The sequence below is a fragment of the Malaya genurostris genome, chromosome 3 (genome assembly GCF_030247185.1).
Source record: "Malaya genurostris strain Urasoe2022 chromosome 3, Malgen_1.1, whole genome shotgun sequence".
Taxonomy (NCBI): Eukaryota; Metazoa; Arthropoda; class Insecta; order Diptera; family Culicidae; genus Malaya; species Malaya genurostris.
In genome coordinates, this window is record NC_080572.1 from 193,115,692 (window position 1) to 193,134,631 (window position 18,940).

General features: G+C 35.3%; 1 protein-coding gene across 4 annotated transcripts in view; it reads left to right on the forward strand.

Annotated features, from left to right (window-relative positions):
* Positions 1–18,940, forward strand: part of LOC131436051 (uncharacterized) — a 413,969-nt gene that overhangs the window by 34,970 nt on the left and 360,059 nt on the right. For all 4 annotated transcript variants that reach the window (XM_058604495.1, XM_058604496.1, XM_058604494.1 and 1 more), the window contains one exon: positions 4,643–5,341. In XM_058604495.1, coding sequence (XP_058460478.1) covers positions 4,673–5,341 — 669 coding nt within the window. In that variant the 5' untranslated portion in view covers positions 4,643–4,672. The remainder of the gene's footprint in view (positions 1–4,642; positions 5,342–18,940) is intronic.

An 18,940-nucleotide genomic window follows, 5' to 3' on the forward strand; every position in this document is an offset into this window, starting at 1 on the left:
CGAAGAAGGCATTGAGTAGTTTGATTGGATGTTCGGGTATGGTGTCTTTTGAAAATTTATTAGAAATTACTTACCTGCGTCGGATGAGGGTCATTTCGCCGAAAGCAGTGACCTCTTCGGCGAAACGACTTTCAGCGAAATGACCTATTCGGCGAAATGACTTTCGGTGAAATGACCCGCTCCCATCTGAGTCAAAGCGATATTTGGATCTCACTTTTAGGGAGATTAATTACATATATCGAGTTTTCAAGTTTTTTCGTCTTTCTAGGCAACTTTGCAGAAAGTACACGCTTTTATTGTGTTAATTATTGAAGCGTGAAAGTTTGACGTGATTTGAGACAATATTATTATAGGGCAAAGAATCCATATTTATTCTCGTTTGTAAGGATATTGCCTCAAAAACCTGATTCAGCAACTAAAATCACTATAATTATTTAATATTTCTGCTCAAATGATTCACATATCTTAGAAATTAAACTAATATTTAAAATACAGCTAAATCACTTCTTATATGTTCACTACTCTGTTCGTAATTTTATCTCAATGGATTTTTATTAATCCTTTTGTTGGTTTTATATTCATCCTATTAATTAGCTATGACGACACAAATGAACTCGTAATGAATAAAGTTCTTGTTTGCCATGTACCAGTTGTTTGTTTACATTTCCTCTAACACGTATTCAAATTAGAATGAACACGTAAACAAATCACCGTTAACTGTCAAATGGTGTTGTTCGTCATGTTCGTGCGAAGCACAATAGCAATCAAAACAAAATTTTGCACTATTACACTCTCAGGTTTGAAATATCAGAATTCTTCTTAGAAGGGCCAAAATGCCAACTGTGGGACAACACACAATATTTTTAGAACCAGATTGAAATCAATTCGAATTATTGGGTTGTTCCGTTTCTTTCCGTTTAACAAATAAAATAATCGGTTAATCTGGAAATTTAAAAATATGAAAATATCAGATGCACAGCTGATGAAACACACATACACACACTTTACAGTGTTATGTTGACCTAATTCGGAATGAAACCAGAGCTACTAGATTTGCCCTAGTGGATATTTAATTAGTATTTAACACGCATTATAGTAATATTCGAAGCCGAAACAGTTTTATTGAAAGAAAAATATCAATAACTTTATTCAAACTAATGTCACGGATAATAAAAACTTGTTCATGGTATTTTTAGGAAGAAAAAAAATTTTTTTTTATTCCCTAACATTATAAGAAAACGTGGTATCCAAATTGAAATGAAAAATAAAGTGTAAAGATAGTGAAATTGGTTATGTGCCCTAGCACAAAATAAGGTTAACCCCTAAATGACCATCTGAATCGGCCAGTATTAGCCAAAACTTGTTTTGGTTCGGCACGTCAGGAAAGACTTAGCACTTCGGTGCTTATTACAAGTGTGTTGCAAATAGCAATAACTTTACGTCTGCTTAGCGGCTCAAATTGAACTGTTTAAATTCACAGTAAGCAGTTCAATTTGAACTGCTCTGCACTAACGAGTCTAAGACAAAACGTAAAGTGATATATATATATAGTGAAATTGGTTATGCATAAAATAAGGTTAACCCCTAAATTTCATCTCATATTTTTGAAGATTTTTATTGATTAGCGAGTAATTTTAAGTAACTTTTTTTATGGTGTAATTATGTGAAATAGTGATCATGTTTTTAGAGGAATATATTAGTAAATATTCAGAAACATGACGAATTGTAAAACTTGGGACGAAAATATTTCTTATATTGGAGAGTGAATTTATTTTTTAATCGATAAAACGATCACAGAAGGATTTAAAATTAGTTTTAATTGGGACAGTGTGACAAAAATTTAAATTAACATTTCATAACATTCCCTCTTGGTTTAAGAAGCTCACTTTTCTGAATCCACCAAGCACAGAGTAAATCGGTCTAGTTCTGCAGTCGATGTTGATAGCTGTGAAATAACCCCCGATTTTTATCGTTTACGATTCTTAAAATAAATCCGATTTTAACGCTAGTAACAATTCGATAAAAAACTGATTTTCTTTCGTGTCTTTGAAGTAAAGTTTCAACAGTGTTTATTCGGTTTTCTATCTGTCTTTCATTCAAATTGTGTGGCACTCATTTTCCACACTTTTGGATTTTTTCCCATAATATTGAAACGGTCAGAAATTGTTTGTTGCTGTCCTGCACTTTTGACTAGAAGTATCATATTCAGCAAATATTGCTTGAAATGCGGCATTTTCAAACTTTTCTGATGGATTTCTGCATTCTCCGTTTCTTACATCAAAATCACATTCTCCGAACCATTTAACCCTTCTTTAGTATGCTGCTTCTGATACAGTATGGTCAAATATATTTGACAGATGTCATGTCACCCAAACAAAAAGAGAAGAAAATTAGGCTCGTTCACACCAAATGTTCATTAGCAACACATTTGTGTCTTAACGCTCGCTTCATACTGGTATATCTGGTATATCTTACACAGACAAAATTATGAGTTTTTCAGGTGACATTATTTTACAAACAATACAATTCATAACTACTTAACTTTTCAAATGCCGCATTATTCCATTCGTACAGATTTTTACAGGCTCCAAGTGTAATTTGCAGGCATCTACCAAGTACCGCTGTATGGATTTATATGTATCAATTATTCATTAAGCAGATATGTGTTTTTGTGACTCAGTCGATTAACTGGCGTGCCTTGTGATCTAATGTTTCTCGGTTCAAATCACGATTGTTTGCCTTTCTCATATAGAAAGTTTATGCTATCACTGTGAAAACCAACGTTTTGACCGAGACCCAGAGGGCATAGACCATTTGACTCAGCTCGACGAACTGAGCAAATGTCTGTGTGTCTGCATGTGTGTGTGCGCTGCTTTTCTCGGAGATGGCGGGACCGATTTTCACAAACATAGATTCAAATGAAAGGTTTCTTGGTCCCATAGGGTGCTATTGAATTTTACCCGGATCGGACTAAAGGTTCAGGAGTAACGTGTGCAAAAAAATTAATAAAAAGTGCACTCAATTTTCTCATAGACCGCTCAACCGATTTTCTTCAACTAAGAATTAAATTAAATGCCTCGTAGTCTCATAGCTTGTTATTGAATTTCATCTGAATTAGACTTCCGTTTCGGGAGTTACGGGGCAAAATGTTCAAAGTGAACTTAAAAAGTGCAATCGATGTTTTCAGAAACCGCTTATCCAATTTTCACTAGCGTAGGTTCGAATGAAAGGTCTTACAACCCCATATAATCGCACCAAATTTCATCCGGAAACAACTTCCGGTTCCGGAATTACAGACTGATTGGTAAAAAATTTTCATTTTCAGGGACGTGGTTTTATACATGACACGGAAAATTCAATCAAATACCTTCAAATAGCTGTATAATTCTTGAATTGGACAGATTTGATTATTTGATGACCAAATACATTGATTTTGGGTACACCGGATCTTCGTTTCAGATTCCGAAAGTATTGAAAAATGATCGTGTACTTCAAACCGGAAATCACTACAATTTCTTAGAAACGGCTGAACTGTTGTTCATATTCTTAGATTTAAATTAAAGGTCTTATCATTATATACAAAACTTTTGAATTTAATCTGGATCTGACTTCCGGTTTCGGAATTATAGAGTAAAGTGTGTTAAAATTTTTATACCATCACATAAATTATGTTCCGTTCCAATTAAGTGCGTCTTATAAAATGCAAAATCACAAGATTTTTTCGAACTGTGTACTACCATGATAATGAATTGTAAATTTGAAATCATCCATGCTTTATGCTGTTCCGATTTGGTAAAGTTCTTCTACCGGAAAGAGAATGCTTCGAATAATCTTGAAAAATGTTTGCAAATGATCATACATATTTTGATGTAGGTGATTTGAACAGACTTACAGAGCATTAGAAGTAAACCTTGATCAAAATCGATACAATCTGAAACTGAGTCGATTTACAGTTTATGTAATTAGTAAGTGAGCTTGTAAGTTCACCTCTTCTTCGACTACATGACAAGCAGGCTTACTATTTCTCTTACTACAAAAAACTACAGAATTTCGGAAGCAATGAAGTTGTAACTAAATCGGGGCACTCTTATTATATAGAAATAAGGTAATATAATAGAGTTATAGTGTCACTCACTCGTCACTCATGATTGAACAGCCATTCTTACTTTCGAATATTTCAAATTAACTAGTAATCCATTGTTTGATCCGAGTGCATAGTGAAACTCTTAAGGGTTTTGAAAGAAAGAATGTAATCATCATTCTTCGAATTTTTCTGTGATTAGATGAAACAGTCACTACAAAACATTCTCACGAATTTTATTCTGCTGGATAGATATAGTGATAGTTCTCTGGGGAAATTACTTTTTAACACTACACTTGACATTTCTCGTCACCGTTAAAAGTGCTTCTTGTTTTCTTCTGTTGCAATTGTTTGGTCTCGGTATGGGCAATAAAAGTTTGAAATGGATTTCTCATATTAAATTTGAAATTTATTCTGATCGTCTTTTGTCAATGTAAATCAATTTGAAGTGCTTGCTTAAAAACAAAATTTCTTTACGACCACTTTTCTTTTAAAACCTACAAATTTACTCACATAATCGTCAGAAAAGTTCTCATAAACGTTTCGGTTTTTTCTTTACAGACAAGGTTTTCACCAGCGTCACAAGCAAAAATGAATCAACCGCGACCATTCCGCAAACCACCGGACGTGGAGGAAGCTCTCTCCTCGATGCTTTGGACCCCGTACGATAACAACGCCTCCGATTCGGACTCATCACCCGACGAAGATCAATGCATGCCGGCGGATCCGGCCACAACCCCTGGAAGACACTGCAACAATAATTCTCTTCAACCATCGTCGACAATGAAACGGAGCTACTCCGAGTGGAATTACTGTAGCCCGTGTGATAACAGTTCCTCCAAAGCACCACTTATCCCAGCAACAGCCAGCGACGGAGCCGGCAATCGTTACAGCTATCCTTACTACAGCATACATCCTGCTGTCGATACCGTTGGGGCTGGCTGCTATTGGAACAGTAATAATATTTACACTGATGGTTTTCCCGGACCATCGGCAGCAGCCAACCTCGGCACGACGATTTTTCCAACGATGCAGACGGGACCTTTGCTGGACTACGGCAAGCCGATCCGTTCGATGGCATCGTCCAGTGCCGTTCCGATGTCATCATCGCTTCCGTTCAGTTTGCTCAGCATGGATTCGATTCCGGTGGCTGTCGGAGGCACGGTACCAATCACTGCCACTTACGGCTTCTACGAGACCGATCTCATCAACTCCAATATAATGTTTGGCATCAATGACACTTTTGTCGATTACCAGCAGGTAAGCTACCGTTTGAAATTGAAATTTCCGGAAATCTGGATCAAAGCGCTGACGGTGGCTGATGGAACTCATTTGAGCTTATCGATTCGGTGTGTCATCATGGTGACCTGTAGATTGGGTTTCGGCTTCTCTCGTTCCCATCAAAGCTTCTAATTGAATGCTAACATACATTGCTTCGTCATCTAGTTTTCCATTACTGTCTTATTAGAGTATAACTTTAGTAGTGATTCACTCTTGCATGCAAATAGTTCAGGAAACATGTTGAACTATCTTCGGACCGGATAAACCGGAAATCTGCAGGCCTATAAAATATGATGCAACTAGCAGTATAATGATTGGATATAAGCCGAGAAATCACTGGATTGAAGTCTCGTCTCAAGTTCATCCCTCTGTGCCATGGCTTCATCGATACTTTCGGGACAATTCAATGTTTAATGTTGGTATAAACTAACATAACCATTTCGATTTGTAGACAGTTATGTCAAGTTAATAAGATTTTTTCTTTATTTTGCACCGTCGCTTTAAACAGCAGTTTAAAATTTTAAACACATTTTTCTCTATAGTTCCGGACCCGGGAGTAGGACCCGGATGAAATTCGAAAGCTACCCATGAGACTACACAGACAAAAAAAATGAATTTTATAGGTGACAGAATTCTACAAACGATACAATTCACAATTACTTAATTGTTCAAATGACGCAATATTGCACTCACACAGAATTTTACATGCTCCGAGTGTAATTTGCACTCGGCTACCAAGTGCCGCTCTATGGATTTATATTTATCAATTATTCAATGAACAGATATGAGCTTATTTGTTTATTTGTTTATTCGTTTATTTGTTTATTTGTTTGGAGCCGGGAAAAGCCCGCTGGAGCTGAGGTTCTTTAAACCTCTTTCTCCAACAGGCATAAAACCTTCTCGCCTTTTGCATCTACAGATTACAAATATCCAACAGATACATTTTTTGGCTTGAAAATACAACTATCACTAATCTTTTTCTCAACATAACAAATTAAAAATAAATAAATAAATAAATAAAGTAACATGGAAACTCTAACTGTGCCTGTCACTGAGATCGTAGATAGAATTAAAGCTAACTAGAGAGAGTATTCCGGAAACGTTTTTTTGCAGTAATACGCGACAAGTGTAAATCGAAAACATCAGAACAGCTATTGAAAAGGCGACACATGCTGAGGAAAGGGTCGTTATATGCATAATTTGTTCTAGCACGAGGTAACCTCAGAAATGGCTGGTATCGAAGACTGCGTTGAGCTCTGTGGTTCAGGCGAGTAATCGATGTACTTGTGATCTAATGTTTCTCGGTTCGAGTCGCGCAATTGCATCGATCTTTTGTTTTCTATTTCATTCGAATTCAGGGCATGTAATTTTAAAATCATGAAAAATACGACGATTTTTTGCTGTGCATCTTATAAGATGTAAAATCACTAGATTTTTTCGATGTTTGTGAAGATCAATCAAATCAACTCTGAGAAAGTTGAATGAGTATCGTTGTAGACTTTTTGACCACAATTTCCGGCACTTTCGGTACCGGGAACTGGTATAGCCGAATTCGGTTCGTTTAGTAAGTAATTAATATAGCCTACAAATTAAAACAGTATTGAGCCAAATCTAGAAGAATTTTACCCTTTATTGCATCGTCACTCTAAATGACGGTGAACAATTTTGAAGACACTTGACTCTATGAATGCACGATGAAATTCAATAGCAACATAATTTTCTCATGAAAAGTATAGAATTAAATATGGCAACACTATACGAAATTAAACAAAGCCAATGGTATTTTCTTCTTCCATACCAATACGTACCGGTTTTGCATAATCATTTTGTATGACGCAGGCCTTCCGAATGCTCATGCGTGCACAAATGCGACAGCGAGAGCGCACCGAAAATGTGTGTGTCGCATATATATCCTGTGAGCTTGAGCGCCGACTAAAAGAGCAAACCAAAAGCGTGTACGAGACGCGTAGCGAGCACATAGAAACGGGATGCACTGCTTGAAATTTCAGAGCATCGCATTTTCTTCTGCGCGCGACTCGTGCGATTTGGTCTCACGAGACAGCGCACGAGATTTTTTATGAGAGCAGCTTGTGTGCTTTGTGAGCCACAGTAAAAGCTGCTGTTATATTTTTTTTTCGTGCCTAGAGCGGTTCGTGCGACTTGTGTCCTATCCTAAAGGAAGAGATGAAGAGGTTGAAAATAACGTACAAACCGCTCGTAGATCGCATGAAACGAGCGCGCCGCGCTATCTCATGCGACGAGAGCGCTTGAGCCTCGCTCTTGGAAGAATGCGATGAGACTATACAGCGAAGCGTGCATCAGTTTCTGGTGCGGTACGTAAATGTGCCAAAGAGTTCTCTTGAGAGCGGCAAAAGTACGTCGCATGCGCGTCAGTCGGTGTTGAACAGTCGTTCGCACCGCACGCGTATAGCTCTTGGCTCCTGGAATTTTTTCTGGCTACCTAGAGTTTCATTGATTCAAGGCTTCAGTCTTTTTCAAGACTACCTGAATCACTAACTAAGTGACTAAGTGATACAGAGTGATATTAGAGTGACTAAGTGATACAAAGAGTGATATTAGAGTGACTAAGAAATTAATCAGCCTTTTTTAAGGCTAGCTAGGAGTCTAATCGAAGACTAATTTAGCCTAGTTAATTTAATTTAAAATTTCAAAAATGCCTGCGTCCAACCGGAAAGGCAACAAGCCTAAGGCTAAAAATAATTCAATACGGAATAAATCACAATCCGTTATTCAACATTTTTCTAATAACATTCACGATCTTATAGAATCTGAATGTAAAAATAAAAGACAACGGACGGATTTCCCTTCCGTTGATCCTATGCCGTCTAACAATATTTACGAGATTCTTCCTGAATCCGATTGTAGCGACATAGAAGAAAATTCTTCAAAAATTCCCAAAATGGACGCTTGTCGTTCTGGGAAGAAACATCAATCTATGCCACCAGTGACGGTGATGATTTCCGACTTCAAAGCATTCCGTACTGAGCTTTCTACTTTTCTCCCGGAAGTAAAAGTCTCATTTCAAATCGGACGAAGAGGAGAATGTCGAGTCTTGGTGGATGGATTGGAAGATTACGAACGTCTTATTCGATATTTGTCCGAAAAACTTCATAAATTTTATTCATATGATATAAAATCAGACAGACCCTTCAAGGCTGTCTTGAAAGGATTATCAAATGATCAAAGTATTGATGAAATTAAAAATGAACTAAAAGAATTGCTTGGTTTTGCCCCTTCCCAAGTAATACTTATGAAAAAAAGAGCGAATGGTACTTCTAAACCACGCTCTGGAATTTCCCATGAACTTTACCTAATACACTTCAATCGAAGTGATGTAAACAATTTGAAAACTTTAGAAAAAGTACGTTTCATTTCCCACATTAAAATTCATTGGGAACATTATAAACGGCATAATCGTATTGCAAACTTAACGCAATGTCGTCGTTGCCAAGGCTTCGGTCATGGAACCAAAAATTGTCATATGGATATACGGTGTTTGAATTGTGGTAAATCGCATTCGAAAGACGTTTGTCCAATGAATGAAACCACTGATAAATTTTCATGTTCAAATTGCAATGGAAATCATAAATCCAATTATTTGAAATGTCCTGTCAGGGAAAAAATTTTAAACGCTCGTTCGCTTAGACAACAAGTCAAATCAACGACCTTAAATTTACAGAATATACCTGAAAATTCTTCTAAGGCACCTGCCAATTCGTCTTCTAACGAAAACAATTTATTGACAGGTAGATCGACCTCGTCATCATCTTCTTCTAATGTCAGTTATGCTGGTATATTAGGTAGAAATCTATCTCCTATTTCTTCTAATGTAAATAATCAAAACACAGGACCGCCTTGCAGTTCTTCTTCTAACGAAAACAATTTATTAATAGGTAGACCGGCCAAATCATCTTCTTCTAATGGCAGTCTACCTACAAATATTCCTTCAATGCCATTCGCTTCTTTAAATGAAGTCGATTTAGGCGATATAACTGAAAATAAAATGATCTACCTACAAGATCAACTTTTTCAAATGATCATCCAAATGAATTCGACTTCATCACTTTTTGAAGCATTTCAAATCGGATGGAAATTTTCAAATAATATTATAATGAATTTAAAATTTAACAGTGATTTCAAATAATTATTTGAATATTTTAAATTGGAATGCTCGATCTTTGAAATCGAGTGAAGATGAATTTTATAATTTTCTCGAAGTTCACAAAATCCATATTGCCATTGTGACAGAAACTTTTCTTAAACCAGATGTCAAATTGAAAAGTAATCCACATTATGTGGTTCATCGATTTGACAGGTTTACTGGAATGGGTGGTGGAGTTGCCATTTTTGTCCAACGGCAAATTAAACATCGAATTTTACCTTCTTTCAATACTAAAGTTATTGAAAGCTTGGGAATCGAAGTTGAAACCATTCATGGAATTTATTTCATCGCTGGAGCATATTTACCATTCCAATGCACCGGCGAACAATTAAATTTCTTTAAAGGCGATTTGCAAAAACTTACAAGATATCGATCGAAATTTTTCGTAATAGGGGACTTAAATGCTAAGCATGTCCAGTGGAATTGTAGGCAAAATAACAGTAATGGTAAAATACTTCATAATCAACTCTCAGCTGGTTACTTCACAGTTCTTCATCCCAGTAATCCGACTTGTTTCTCTTCAGTAAAAAACCCGTCTACAATTGATCTGGTTCTAACAGATCAAAGTCACATTTGTAGTGAACCGATTACACATGCTGACTTTGACTCAGATCATCTTCCTGTAACATTCAGACTTTCCAACGAAGCTATAATTAATCCAATTAGTTCTATTTTCAACTATCATAGAGCTAATTGGTTGGATTACAGATCTCACATTGAAAATCATGTGGATCATGAAACTATTTTAGAAAATTCTGCGGACATCGACACAGCAATTGATAATTTGAATCATTATATTATCGAAGCTAGAAATCTTTCAGTTCCCAAAGCTCAAACTAAATTAAATTCTCCTATCATCGATGACAATCTTCAACTGCTCATTCGGTTGAAGAATGTTCGTCGACGACAATATCAACGTTCTCGTGATCCTGCTATGAAAAACATAGTTAAGGATTTACAAAAAGAAATTAAACATAGATTTACTCTTTTGCGAAATGAAAATTTCGCTAAAGAAGTTGAACAAATTAAACCATATTCTAAACCTTTCTGGAAACTTTCTAAGGTTCTTAAGAAACCTCAGAAACCAATTCCTGCTCTCAAGGAAGGAAATCAAATACTTCTTACAAATGGCGAAAAAGCTCAAAAACTTGCTCAGCAGTTCGAGAGTGTCCACAATTTTAATTTGAACGTTATGAGTCCTATTGAAAATGAAGTCTCACTGAAATATGATCATATTTCAACTCAAGTGTTATCACACGATGACATTATTGAGACGAATTTTGATGAAATTAAATCAATTATTAGGAAACTCAAAAACATGAAGGCTCCTGGTAATGATGGAATTTTTAATATTCTTATTAAAAATCTTCCCGATGTTGCCTTGAGACTCCTGGTTAAAATTTTCAACAAGTGTCTTTCATTAGCTTACTTCCCAAAAAGATGGAAAAACGCTAAAGTAATTCCTATCCTGAAACCTGATAAAAACCCAGCAGAAACATCAAGTTATCGACCAATTAGCTTACTTTCTTCTATCAGTAAACTTTTTGAAAAAATTATCTTGTTGAGAATGATGTCTCATATAAATGAGAATTCAATTTTTTTACCAGAGCAGTTTGGATTTCGTCATGAACATTCAACTACTCATCAACTTGTAAGAGTTACGAACATGATAAAAGCAAATAAATCTTCTGGGTTATCCACTGGAGTTGCTCTTCTAGACATAGAAAAAGCATTCGACAGTGTTTGGCACAAAGGTTTAATAGCAAAAATGTCTGATTTCCAGTTTCTTATTTATTTGATCAAAATGATTCAAAATTATTTAACTGATCGTTAGCTATCAGAATTGTAAATCTGAATTGCTACCCATACGAGCCGGTGTTCCGCAGGGTTCGAGCGTAGCTCCAATCTTGTATAATATTTTCACTTCTGATCTTCCAAATCTTCCCGTTGGTTGTCAGAAATCGCTATTCTGTGACGACACAAGTCTGTTAGCCACAGGTATAAATCTAAGAGTGATCTGCAGTCGCCTACAAAGAAGTTTAAATATTTTCAGTGATTATCTGTCAAAATGGAAAATTAAACCAAATGCAGCAAAAACGCAATTAATTATCTTTCCTCATAAGCCAAGAGCTTTATTTCTTAAACCAAACAATAATCACATTCTAAAATTGAATGGCTTGGAATTGACATGGTCTGATCAAGCTAAATACTTAGGTTTAACGTATGACAAAAAACTCACTTTCAAGGATCACATTGAAGGAATCCAGGCAAAGTGTAATAAATATATTAAATGTTTATATCCTCTTATAAACAGAAATTCTAAGCTCTGTCTAAAAAACAACTTGTTAATTTATAAACAAATTTTCAGACCAGCCATGCTTTATGCAGTACCAATTTGGTCGAGTTGTTGTTCCACCAGGAAGAAAACGCTTCAAAGGATTCAGAATAAAATTCTGAAAATGATTCTGAAGCGTCCTCCCTGGTTTAGTACAAATGAGTTACACAGACTCACAAATATAGAACCATTAGATGTAATGTCACATAATATTATAAGCAAATTCCGACAAAAATCGATGCAATCTTCAATTGAATCGATTCGCTCTCTGTATTAGTTAGTAAGTTAGTATATAAGTTCCTTTTCCCCATTACACAATACAAGTAGGTTTAGAATTTTCCCTACACAAAAATCTCAGAATTGCGGAAGCAAATAATGTCCTCATGGTAATAACCAAATCATATATATAATAGGGCTGAAAAGTCACCACTTGTGGCTGAACACCCAATTTGAATCTTAATAATTTAATTTTAACTCATATTCCAATAAATAATTATTAAAAAAAAAAAAAAAAAAAAGAGAATGAGAATTAATTTGTCTCAGCGCAAAATAAAGAGCGCGCGTGCATAAGGGACGGTTTGAAAGTTTTGACACTCATCGCCACATAATTTCGGAACCGGAAGTCGGATCTAGATGAATCTTTTAAGACAATGAAAATTTTTATTTGAATCTTGATTCGCGAAAATCGGTTTCACCGTTGTTGGAACTTTTCTTCTTCATTATCGATGCTTTCGTAATCGGAAACCGGGGACTATTAGTTCAAATGTAGGTTTATATATCCATTAACTAACAAGATTTGCCTACCAGAGGAATTTAACAGTAAATTTTATAAAAATTTGCGCATCTTTTCTCAATTATTTGTGATCAAATACTCATGAAATTTTTTCACTTACCGTGCTGTGATACCGGAACCGGAAGACGGATCTGGATCAACTTTTTGGGAAACTTTCAAAGAATTTCAAGGCCTTCAAGGGGCGGGTAGGATCTAACACTTTTGAAAAATCTGCGTTCATTTGTTCACTTCTGATTAGTCTGCGCTGAGATACAGTGGACACCGCAAATCATGATTTTTCATAAGCGTCCTCAAAAATACCTCTTCACCGACTTATTTCTCAACATTTTTCAATGAAAAAATTACAAAATGTTGTTCGAATGATGCTTTTTATCATGCAAAACATTAGAATTTATTTTGTTGAACGATAATTCTGGAAAAAATTGCAATCATACTTTTAAAAGTTATCATATTTGAAATAACGTATAAGTTCATTTCCCCGCGTTATTCCAGGAAGACTACTCTCTTGAATATATTTACCTTTCTCATATATTTGTTTTTTTTTGTTTTAATTTATGTTATCTCAGCTGTATCTCAGCGCAGACTAATCAGATGTGAACAAATGAACGCAGCATAGTTAGAGTAATGGTTTTGTTATATTTTTTATTTTTTTTTAATTTTTGGGGGTAGTTCAAAGTGAAAACTACGATTTATCACGAAAAAATCCACCATTTGGTATCTGTAAAACCTCTCAAAACTAACAAATAACAAAAAGAAGAACGTCTAGGTTTGGTTTTTTATGTGTAGAAAGTGTGTGCAAAATTTGAAAAAAATTGGTGTAGTAGTTTTTGAATGACGATGGACACGGACTTCCAAACGTGCTTTCGAGAAAAACGAGTTTTAAGTTTTTTGTCCATAAAATCTAAGAAAACAATTTATTACTCATTTACATTTTCAAAAAATCATATTTTTTCTTTTATAATTTATTATAATGAAACATTTCGAGAATGCTTCGTCAAGTTTTAAAGTTAATCGAAGTAGAAATCTTGGCCCTGTGCGACGAGCTCTTGCTTCTTCGCAAAATGAAATATCCATAGATAAAGGTCCGAAATTTCCAGAGTTTCGTTCCAATAGGCATGAAAATTTCACAGAATATTCTTGAAATGTTTTACTATTAAAAAATATAAAGAAAATAATAAATGATTTTTCAAAAGTGTTAGATCCTACTCGCCCCTTTATTTGCAGCTTAGTTTGTGAAAATCGGTTCAGGAAATTTCGAGAATATTGAGTGCGCATTTACTCATAGATTTGCACATATTACCCTGTAGCTCCGGAACCGGAAGTCGGATAGAGATGAAATTCAATAGCAAGCTCTAGGACCATAAGACCTTTTATTTGAATCTGAGTTTTGCGAATATCGATTAGGCCATCTTTGAGTGACATTATTCGTCACACATACCTGCATACACACAGATATTTTGTGATCTCGATAAACTGAGTCAAATGGTATATGACACTAGGTAAATTTGGTTTTCACAACGATTGCATATCCTTTCGATATGCTAAAAACAAAAAGCATTAGAGCAGATTGGTTATTACCTTTCTTATATAGAGAAGCAATGCACTGTGAAAATCGACTTTTGAACGGAGACTCAGTTCGTAGAGATCACAAAATGTCTATGTGTTTAGGTGTGTGTATGTAGGTATGTATGTCTATGATATGTGACAAATAATGTCACTCGATTTTCTCAGAGATGGTTTAACCGATTTTCACAAACTCAGTTTCAAATGAAAGGTTTTATAGTCTCATAGACTGCTATTGAATCTTATCCCGATCCGACTTCCAGTTCTAGAATTACAGTGTGATATGAACCAAAAAAAGGTAAAAAAAATGGCAATTATTTCTCTCAGAGATTTCTTCCAAACACCGCTTAACCGATTCTCTCAAACATAGCTTGGGATTGAGTTTTATCTGTATCTGACTTCCGATTCCGGAATCACAAAGTAATATGTGCAAATCTATGCGAAAATGCGTCTCTGAAATTTCTCAACCGATTTTCACAAGAAGCAAATACTTTTATTTGCATTTTGTGAAAATCGGTTGAGAAATTTCAGAGACCTTTGTCTTGAAATTCTTTGAAAAGTTCTCGGAAAATTATTCAGATCCGACTTCCGGTTTCGGTATTACAGCGCGATAAGTGAAAAATCGTTTTCATTTTCATGAGTATTTTTTTCACAATAGATGGCGAAACGAGGTGCAAATTTTTACAAAACTTACTAGTAAATTTATCTAGTTAGTAGACCTTGTTAGTTAGTGGATATATAAATCTACTTCGGGACTATTAGTTCCCAGTTTCCGCTTCCGAACGCGCCGGTTATAGTAAAGAAATGCTCCAAAAACGGAACTTACTTCGATTTTTCAGAAACTGTTGAGCCGATTTCCACAAATCATGATTCAAATTCAAGCTGGCAGTGTCTTAAATGATACTGTGCCTTTTTCTCCTGATCCGACTTCCGGTTCTGAAATCATAGGGCGTGGAGTGTCAAAACTTTCAAACTGTCATACAAAATGTTGCAAAAACCGGTCGAATCGGTTATTATCTATATTAACTTGACATAAATGTTTTAAAAATAAAAATGGTTATGGTAGTTTAGTTTTTGATTTCATTCAAGTTTCAAAACAAAATTCTTGACAAAGTTTTCTAGTAATATTTCTGAAAATATAAGTAGTATGAGTATGTCCTTAAGCCCAAACCCAGAAAAATTACAACTTGTTCTTCTGTGAGCATATCTGCTGTTAAACATTCGCAGTGTAAGTTTCGTTTCAAACAACAGCAAATGCGTCATCCTGCTTCTGGTCGTTTTTTGCATCGGAGAAAAAGAAAACGAAAAGTGGACAACAATGCACGGAACGACCGAAATTAGCTCTGCGCCTAATCCGTATGACTGTTTTTGAATTAGTTGATTTAAACAACAAAATTTCCAAAATAACTATGTAATTAGTTAAAATTGAGAATTTACTTTGCTGAAAAAAACTCTTAATTTTAGAGAATGTGTTTAGTTGGCGAATATCCTGGACACAAACCAGTAATATTTCAATCCAACACGAAATTCTCATTGATAACTTATTTTATGACTAAAATCAGAAAATTTAACGCTATTTATCTGTCACCATCATTTCTGAAGAACAGCACAAAGAAAACAAAAATGGAATTGGTTTTATTAACAATTTTACTAACCAGAACTCATGAGAAGTGTCAAACCAAAACAATCTATCAAAAAGCTATAAAGGACAGTCTGGTTGAAACTGCTTGCAAATTGTTTTGATGTTTTTTGCATGTTTTACGATACATCCATATTTAAATTTCTAAACCGATATGTGACAATGCCGTAAACTCTTAGTGAAAAATGTATTTATTCAGAATTGGTGCGCATTTCAAACGTTTATGCATAATAATGTTTTTACGCGGAACAGTGAAGTGAGTTTCTAATGTTGCACTCTAATAGTATATGCCAAATGATGTTTTTTGTATCTGCTAACCTTCCGGACCACGCCGTCGGGTGTATTACTTGTATTCGGTTTTCGTTTTCCAAGTGCTCAAAGTTTTCAGTAAGAGAGTCGATTTCGCGAAGTCGAATGAACAAAACAGCGATTTAGAAGAAAAAAAAAATTTAAAAATAAGTTTATGTTCCGTTTATGTCTTTTTCTCCAATGCAACATCGTATTTGTACTTGCCAATAAAGAAAAGACAACCGAGACTGAAATTTTTTTCGGTAGTTGTGTGCCATCTAGTGGCTAGTATTTATTACGGTACGTTTTTTCGGTGACAGAGCGCAATATAGCTGAAAAATGCAGAAACCATTTATGTTGGTTAAAAACAATGTTCTATTTCTTTAATTCAACTAAAAAAATAGTTTAATGGAAATGAAGTGTGCCTTAGCTAAGAAATGACAGCACGTTTAATTGGTGAATTCAACTAAAAAATAGCCATTTCAACAAATATTTTATTATTATTAAGGGAATGAGAATTAAAAAATCTAAATTAGCAAAAGTAAGATTTTTTTAGTTGTCTCAAAAAATAAGTAACTAAAATCAGAAGATCAACTAATTTTTTTGCCAAAATTCTGATTTTGGTCTTTCTATGTGGAGAAAATTATACAAAATTCAAACGTTATCTAAAGAACCATTAAGATTGCTTCTTTAGAAATCGAAGATGACAAGCATCAGTTTAATACAAATCTTGAATAATTTGATTATCTTTGTGCACTTCTCTCTATGCGAAATTTACACCAAACTACCGTTAGCTATCATTTTGCTGCATCGCGATCGAGAAAAATGTTCCGAACAGTGTTTAATATCGTAGGAAATTCTACAGTTTGATCCTTCTGAATGCCAGAAATGAAACCCGGCGGCATTATGATAGTTTCTTTCACTGAAATATTGAAATAAATGAAATATTGAAATACATGAGCGATTTCGTCATCATTGAGCTGCTGGTCGTTTGCATTCAAGAAAAATACACCGAAATGTGAGCGAAGCAGAAAAATTAATTAATCGGCCTTTCTAAGGGTTTCCCAAAGGACTAATACAATTACTCTTCTTTGAAATATGAAAATTGGAATTAAAAATAGTCCGTTTAGAAAAATTCTGATGAAATAATCAGTACAACAGATCGGCTGAAAAGCTCGTATCGTTTCTATGTGAGGGCGCCACTAGAATTAAATCCACACCATTTTCAGTTAGTACCAACCTTCAAAAGATACGTGTATAAATTTGACAGCTGTCTGATTATTAGTTTGTGAGATATTGCATTTTGAGTGAAGCTACTTTTGTTATTGTGAAAAAAATGGAAAAAAAGGAATTTCGTGTGTTGATGAAACACTACTTTTTGATGAAAAAAAGTGCCGCCGATACCAAAAAATGGCTTGATGAGTGTTATCCAGACTCTGCACCGGGCGAAGCAACAATTCGTAAGTGGTTTGCAAAATTTCGTACTGGTCATATGAGCATCGAAGACGATGAACGCAGTGGACGTCCAAAAGAGGCTGTTACCGATGAAAACGTAAAAAAAAATCCACAAAATGATTTTCAATGACCGTAAAGTGAAGTTGATCGAGATAGCTGATACCCTAAAGATATCAAAGGAACGTGTTGGACATATTATTCACGAATATTTGGATATGAGAAAGCTTTGTGCAAAATGGGTGCCGCGTGAGCTCACAATCGATCAAAAACAACAACGAATTGATGATTCTAAGCAGTGTTTGGAGCTGTTATATCGAAATAAAACCGATTTTTTTCGTCGATATATAACAATGGACGAAACATGGCTCCATCACTTCACTCCGGAGTCCAATCGACAGTCAGCTGAGTGGACTGCACGCGATGAACCGAACCCAAAGCGTGGAAAGACTCAACAATCGGCCGGTAAGGTTATGGCGTCTGCATTTTGGGATTCGCATGGTATAATTTTCATCGACTACCTTGAAAAGGGAAAAACCATCAACAGTGACTATTATATAGCGTTATTAGAGCGTTTGAAGGACGAAGTTTCAAAAAAACAGCCTCATTTGAAGAAGAAAAAAGTTTTGTTTCATCAAGACAATGCACCGTGTCACAAGTCGATGAAAACCATGCTGAAATTGAACGAATTGGGCTTCGAATTGCTCCTTCATCCACCGTATTCTCCAGATTTCGCCCCCAGTGACTTTTTCGTGTTCTCAGACATCAAGAGAATGCTCGCTGGTAAAAAATTTAGAAGCAATGAAGAGGTAATCGCTGAAACTGAGGCCTATTTTGAGGCAAAGGACAAATCGTACTACAAAAATGGTATCGAAAAGTTGGAAGATCGCTATAATCGCTGTATCGCCTCTGATGGCAATTATGTTGAATAATGAAAACGAATTTTGGCAAAAAAATGTGTGTTTCTATTAAACGATACGAACTTTTCAGCCGAACTGTTAGTGAACCGTTCGCAAACAAATGCAAATAAAACCAACATTCAGTTGTTTTGAGTTCTACAAAAATGCACCGAGCAGTGTTTGATATGGGAGAAAATTCCACAGGGGCCCCATTTAGGGACTAGAAATGAATCCCAAACAACATTAGAACCGTTTCATGTCGGAAATCTCTCATGAAGCAACTTTCCAAATGCTTTAGTTTTGAAAACTAAACTAAAATGGGCGGAACTTAAAGCAGTTATTTCTAAGATATAGAAGATGAAACCGTATGATCATTTTTAATACTACAAATCTTCAACATCAAATGGTATCAAATCAATTCTATTA